A 6,251-nucleotide genomic window follows, 5' to 3' on the forward strand; every position below is an offset into this window, starting at 1 on the left:
CTTAAGAAACAAAATCTACGGAATGAACAAAGAGAAGATTTTGGGATCAATAGAATTAGAAGAAGGGGAGAGGGAGAGAGAGAGAGAGAGAGAGCTGTTTCCTTAAATAGAAGAAGACGCGCTCGCTCCCCTCCTTTAGCCTTTTTCCGGATTCCTTTTTTTTTTATTTTTTTCTTTTCTGTATTTTATTATTAACGCCGTTAATTTTTCACATTCACGACCGTTTACTTTCTTTTTTTCTTTAAAATAATAAAAAAAGCCTACAAATAATACTAATATTCCCTTCACCTTTTAAAAAAAAAAATATGTATTCTATATAAATTAATTTTTTTTTTAGTTTAAATTATGAATTGATGATATGTCTTCTCTTAATTTCTAAGATATGGAGTGTTTTGTTTATAAGTTTATAACTAAGTACCATTTTACAATTTTTAAGATAATATTAAGATAACTATTTTTTTTTTAGTTCAAATATTAAGATAACTATTAAGATAACTATATGTTGTCAAAAAAAAAAAAAATTAAGATAACTATATTATTAATAAATCCGTTCTTATCTGACTAACGGATGTAACGTGGTGATGATGCCGGCATCGAATTAACGGGAATATTGACGTGGCTTTTGGGGTTTGCAGGCTAACGACGACGGTATCGTGTGAGTCATTTCTGCAATAATATCTCGCCACGTGTCATTCTTTTGTAAGGAAACAAAAATCTAAAAACGTTCATTAAAGTGNATTCCTATTTGATACGGCGTTAGGTTTCTCTCAGCGCCTTCCTTCAGCAGCATCGTGGAGATATGTAGTGTGCGTGAGACAGCTTCAGGTACATTCCAGCCATGGTGTTGCAGAAGCGCGATGTCTTGTTCGGAATCTAGAGACTTAATGTAGTCAAGAGTGTCTGCAGAAAACGGGAGTTTGGCTTGCGGCCAGTAAAGCCACTCAAATGTGCAATCTTCAAACTGCAAACACATTTCAATAAATCAGTTCTACTTGTACATATATTGGAGGGATCAATGTTGAATAAAGTTGTGAAGAGAGAACTTACATTCTCGGGCAAACAATAGCCATGATCGATGGGAATTAGAACAGTTTTTCCTTCTTCAGTTTTCCCGGTCAATATGTTTCCAGCATGTCGATCTGCATTTGCCATTCTTATGTCAAAGGCACAGATTTTATGCACTTCTTCAACAGGAAAAGCTCCAGGGCCAATGTCTTCGCAGCTTCCATTGTTCTTCATGAACATTTGCAAAGAACCAACTTTGGCATCATTTGAAACAGAACCGTCAAATCCCTTTGGATAATTATACACTCTGTGAGAGCTTCTGACCATTGCAGTTGGCGGCACACCAGCAAAACCCATAACTTGTCTAGACACAGATCTCGGGCCGCTTTTTGGATGATCTAATAAGTAAGCTGCAACTTCTCTAGTTGCCCCTTCTCCTACCCTAGTTCCTCTCTTCAATCCCTGACCATCTGATGACACGGGAAGCTGCTGAGGATTGTTAACAGCCATTGGCTCCTCATCCATGGGCTTGAAGACAGATACATAGTTGAGACCTGAAGAATCCTGCATCAGATAGGTCCCTCCCGTTCCTTCAGCTGATCTCACAGGTGGATTACCTTTGTTCAACCCATCAACCGTGCGGTCAATCATCTCCTCGAGGACCTTAGGCAATTCCACATCAGGGTTAAGAACAAGAGGCTCTAACAAGACGTCTTTTTTACCAGAAGAAGCATCTTCTTCTCTTATCACAGGAGCGGGAAGATAAAAAGCTTCTTTCAGGGATTTCTTAACAAGCAAATGGATGACAGAGTTGCTGCCATCTTTGCAAATCCCACCAATGATTCTGCTGTCATCAAGCTTCTCCCCTCGAAACAAGATCTCCTGATCATCAACCTCAGGAAACCCTTTGCCCTCTTTAGAGATCCGTTTCTTCAAATAACCAACATTCCTACGACGATCAACATGAAACCGAAAGAACTTGCCGCAAGTGGTGATGACAGTGACAAGCAAAGGATCATAGAGCTTAAGCACCAAATGCAAGACACTACCACCAGTGACACCATAGTCCTTGACGCGTGAGGCGTTCCTAGCGAGCTCTCGACCACTGAAAACAAGTTTCTGTCTTTTAACCCTAAAACCATTACAAGTCTGGATCCTAAGTTTGACCTCGGCGATGGAATCAGACTCCAAGATGAGCATAGGCATCGTAGTAGAACCAGAGATGCTAAGGAAGACCAAAACAGAGTTGACAGTAGAGTAGTGCTCTCTTGAATGTTGTTGGTGAGCAAAAGCAAAACCCGATCCTCCTCCTCCTCTATGAATCGGACTCAAAGCAACATCAGCTACTGACATTTCCTATTTGAAATAATAAAAAAATTAAAAAAAAAATAAAAAAAAAAAACCTAAAATAGACACCCTTCCATGGAACAAAATCGATTTCGGAAGATCCAAAAAAAAACCTCTACCAACAAACCAAAAATACTAAATCAAACCTCCCCTGAACCACCCTAAAAAGGAGACTATCTATGATAAACTCATGAGTCAATTATAAAATAAATAAAAAATATATACCCAGAAAGTTCTAGAAACGATCTTAAATTGGAAACGAAGATTAATAGAAACCAACAAAAAAACAAAAACAAAAACAAAAAAAGCCACCAATTTCTCGAAATGGATCTTCGGATCGATAGATTTTTTTTTTTTTTTTTNCCATGAATCACACACAACTCACAAATAATATTAAATAGTTTAGTATATTATGATATATGTATATATAAGTATAATAACAACTTTTATAGGATTTTTTCAATTAGTAATGGTGAACGTTACAACAACAATTGTTGTATGTACCACGAAAGAAGGTTCAAAGGAAAGTGAGTCATCATAACAATAATATAAAATATTTATTAGATACATAACGTTTCTTTCGACAAGATTCCATTACCAGTTCATGCATCTATATATCCTTGGCTTATATTCTTATCCTTTAAAAAATCCTCAAAATTATCCTTGGTTTACTTAGTTGTTTCCAAATTCTCTAGTCTGACATATGACCAAGTATAACCAGTTAATATCTAAGTTAAATTTCATTAAAAACTTAAATATAATTCGATTTTATAAAACCAAATAGCAGCATCTAAATTAAAAGCTTCCCTAAATTAATTAATATAAATGAGTTGTTGAAAATGTCTAGTATGGCCGCCGGTGGCTTTAATCGATCGGAGCTGCTGACACATATATTTATTTATCAGTTAATGTAATCACGATTTGGTACGTGAAAAAGGAGTACACAAAAAATAACTCTTTGAGTAATTTAAAAATTCAAAAGCAATTTTGGACGCAGATACAACGACNTTCGGAAGATCCAAAAAAAAACCTCTACCAACAAACCAAAAATACTAAATCAAACCTCCCCTGAACCACCCTAAAAAGGAGACTATCTATGATAAACTCATGAGTCAATTATAAAATAAATAAAAAATATATACCCAGAAAGTTCTAGAAACGATCTTAAATTGGAAACGAAGATTAATAGAAACCAACAAAAAAACAAAAACAAAAACAAAAAAAGCCACCAATTTCTCGAAATGGATCTTCGGATCGATAGATTTTTTTTTTTTTTTTTTTNTTGTCAAAAAAAAAAAAAATTAAGATAACTATATTATTAATAAATCCGTTCTTATCTGACTAACGGATGTAACGTGGTGATGATGCCGGCATCGAATTAACGGGAATATTGACGTGGCTTTTGGGGTTTGCAGGCTAACGACGACGGTATCGTGTGAGTCATTTCTGCAATAATATCTCGCCACGTGTCATTCTTTTGTAAGGAAACAAAAATCTAAAAACGTTCATTAAAGTGACTAATCATTTTCTTTAAAAAAAAAAAATATCAAAAGAGATGGGATATAGAGACGAAACATTTTAAATTTTTTTAGGGAAACTTGAACTGGTCTGAAAACCGAGATTATTGCCGTTGCACATGGTACTTGGGTCCTCTCTTTCCTCTACCAAAAATAAAATAGTAAAATCATGTCTCAAAAGCCTAAATCATCATTTCATTACATAGTTTTATACTAATAGTAGGATCATTTTAATATAATATCTAAATACATTATATGAGTACTAATGAGTAATGTAATGTAGCCGCTAGGTTCGTAGAATCCTCCTCCTGTTTTTATCAATATAAAATAAAATAATATAAAACGAGTCCTGTTTAAGTTTAACCATTCAATAAATTAAACGTAATTTTTTCCAACTTCTAGCTTTGAATTATTATTGTATATATACACCACACCAGTAACATAATGACATGCTAATTCTCTATGAAAATATATCACCATGAATCACACACAACTCACAAATAATATTAAATAGTTTAGTATATTATGATATATGTATATATAAGTATAATAACAACTTTTATAGGATTTTTTCAATTAGTAATGGTGAACGTTACAACAACAATTGTTGTATGTACCACGAAAGAAGGTTCAAAGGAAAGTGAGTCATCATAACAATAATATAAAATATTTATTAGATACATAACGTTTCTTTCGACAAGATTCCATTACCAGTTCATGCATCTATATATCCTTGGCTTATATTCTTATCCTTTAAAAAATCCTCAAAATTATCCTTGGTTTACTTAGTTGTTTCCAAATTCTCTAGTCTGACATATGACCAAGTATAACCAGTTAATATCTAAGTTAAATTTCATTAAAAACTTAAATATAATTCGATTTTATAAAACCAAATAGCAGCATCTAAATTAAAAGCTTCCCTAAATTAATTAATATAAATGAGTTGTTGAAAATGTCTAGTATGGCCGCCGGTGGCTTTAATCGATCGGAGCTGCTGACACATATATTTATTTATCAGTTAATGTAATCACGATTTGGTACGTGAAAAAGGAGTACACAAAAAATAACTCTTTGAGTAATTTAAAAATTCAAAAGCAATTTTGGACGCAGATACAACGACACACGTGTGGACCCGACGCTGTTGTAGACTTCTTCTTCTAGTTGCACTGGTGCGTGGCTCCTCTATAGCCGTTGCGCTCTCAACCAGTGACCGTTACGAGTGTGGCCATCTTATCCCACGTGTCCTCAGATCATTCGCTCACGATAAAAAATAGGACAATTTGAATCGGACCATATATACTTAAACTAGAGAGACCCACGGCTTTGTGTTACAAAACAATCGGTTTAATTTCATAACGGTTTAGGTAACCCAGATTTAAAATTCCCTTCGAATTGAATCGATATCAACAGTAATAACTAAAACGAACGTGAAACATGCATTGCATGATAATATAAATTTGTAAAACCAGTTTATAGACTTGTTGATCTGAAGGTATCCGATTCTCTCTAGTCTTCTACCTCGGAGTCGAGTACAAAGCTTGGAAATGCTAAAGTCACTTCCCTGTAAAATCATTATACGAGGACGTAAGTTATCAATTACAAGAAAGATATATTAAAAAAAAAAAATTGAAATAAAAAGCGAACAATTAAATATAGTATACTTGAGGTAAGGTAGAGTCATGTTCTTGAGGATTGAAGGATTCTTAGCGATGAGCTCTTTCCACTCTTCTTCATCGATCTTCCCATCTTTGTTTGTATCAACCTCGAGCATCGTCTGTTACGTTGGTAACAAATTCAGGATGAGATATTAAATACGAATGTTAATGTTACAAAATAAATGAAAAAATTTAGGACCTGTTCCACAATAGCTTCAATAGATTCTTCCGATATTTCTAAGTCTGTTTCACCTAGTAGTGCGCCCACCATCTTCTTCAACTATTTTCCCACCAAACCATATATTTACAGTTACACATCAAAATGTTTATATGCATACAGCATACATACATCAATTTTATATATTACACCAATTGATGATATGTATAGCATTTTATCAGTACCTCATGGGGCTGGATGAAGCCGGTTCCATGGAGGTCAAAAAGCTTGAACATAACTACAATTTTTACCACACACATACGTAATCTATTTAGTCAAAAACCTCTATATGAAATATATTATTTATAAATGTGTTAGTACTTTATCTTTTAGATACGTAACATCAAAAACGCATATTTTCATGATCCTAAATGTAAGTACGTTACGTACATGCGGACTTTTCATGTTCGGGAGTGTATGGATGGAAGATGCTAAGGGAACGAACAAATTCTCCAAACTCAATCACACCGTTTCGTTTCCTATCAAACATATAAAACACCTGCACCACCA

The 6,251-nt window shown here is 34.3% G+C and overlaps 2 protein-coding genes across 2 annotated transcripts in view; both read right to left on the bottom strand.

Annotated features, from left to right (window-relative positions):
• The window catches only part of LOC104754181 (phosphatidylinositol 4-kinase gamma 2-like), a 5,380-nt gene extending 2,672 nt beyond the window's left edge, over nt 1–2,708 (bottom strand). The window contains exons 1-2 of the mRNA XM_010476319.2: nt 1,048–2,708; nt 746–961 (exon numbers count right to left, since the gene is read on the bottom strand). Of these exons, the coding sequence (XP_010474621.2) occupies nt 746–961; nt 1,048–2,358 (1,527 nt within the window). The 5' untranslated portion in view covers nt 2,359–2,708. The remainder of the gene's footprint in view (nt 1–745; nt 962–1,047) is intronic.
• On the bottom strand, nt 5,200–6,243 carry LOC109129575 (calcineurin B-like protein 8). Its single transcript, XM_019237973.1, has 5 exons — nt 6,132–6,243; nt 5,927–5,979; nt 5,724–5,804; nt 5,531–5,643; nt 5,200–5,430 (listed from the first exon to the last, which is right to left on the bottom strand). The coding sequence occupies exons 1-5, from the start codon at nt 6,229–6,231 to the stop codon at nt 5,376–5,378; spliced, it is 402 nt and encodes a 133-aa protein (XP_019093518.1). The 5' UTR covers nt 6,232–6,243; the 3' UTR covers nt 5,200–5,375.

Source organism: Camelina sativa, chromosome 16 (genome assembly GCF_000633955.1).
Source record: "Camelina sativa cultivar DH55 chromosome 16, Cs, whole genome shotgun sequence".
Taxonomy (NCBI): Eukaryota; Viridiplantae; Streptophyta; class Magnoliopsida; order Brassicales; family Brassicaceae; genus Camelina; species Camelina sativa.

Excerpts from the sequence above, each read along its gene's own strand:
- LOC109129575 (XM_019237973.1), bottom strand. The coding sequence starts at position 6,231 with ATGTTTGATAGGAAACGAAACGGTGTGATTGAGTTTGGAGAATTTGTT. Across the intron at positions 5,980-6,131 it reads CGAACATGAAAAGTCCGCAT|TTATGTTCAAGCTTTTTGAC; the intron begins GTACGTAACGTA and ends TAAAAATTGTAG. Across the intron at positions 5,644-5,723 it reads TTGAAGCTATTGTGGAACAG|ACGATGCTCGAGGTTGATAC; the intron begins GTCCTAAATTTT and ends CCAACGTAACAG.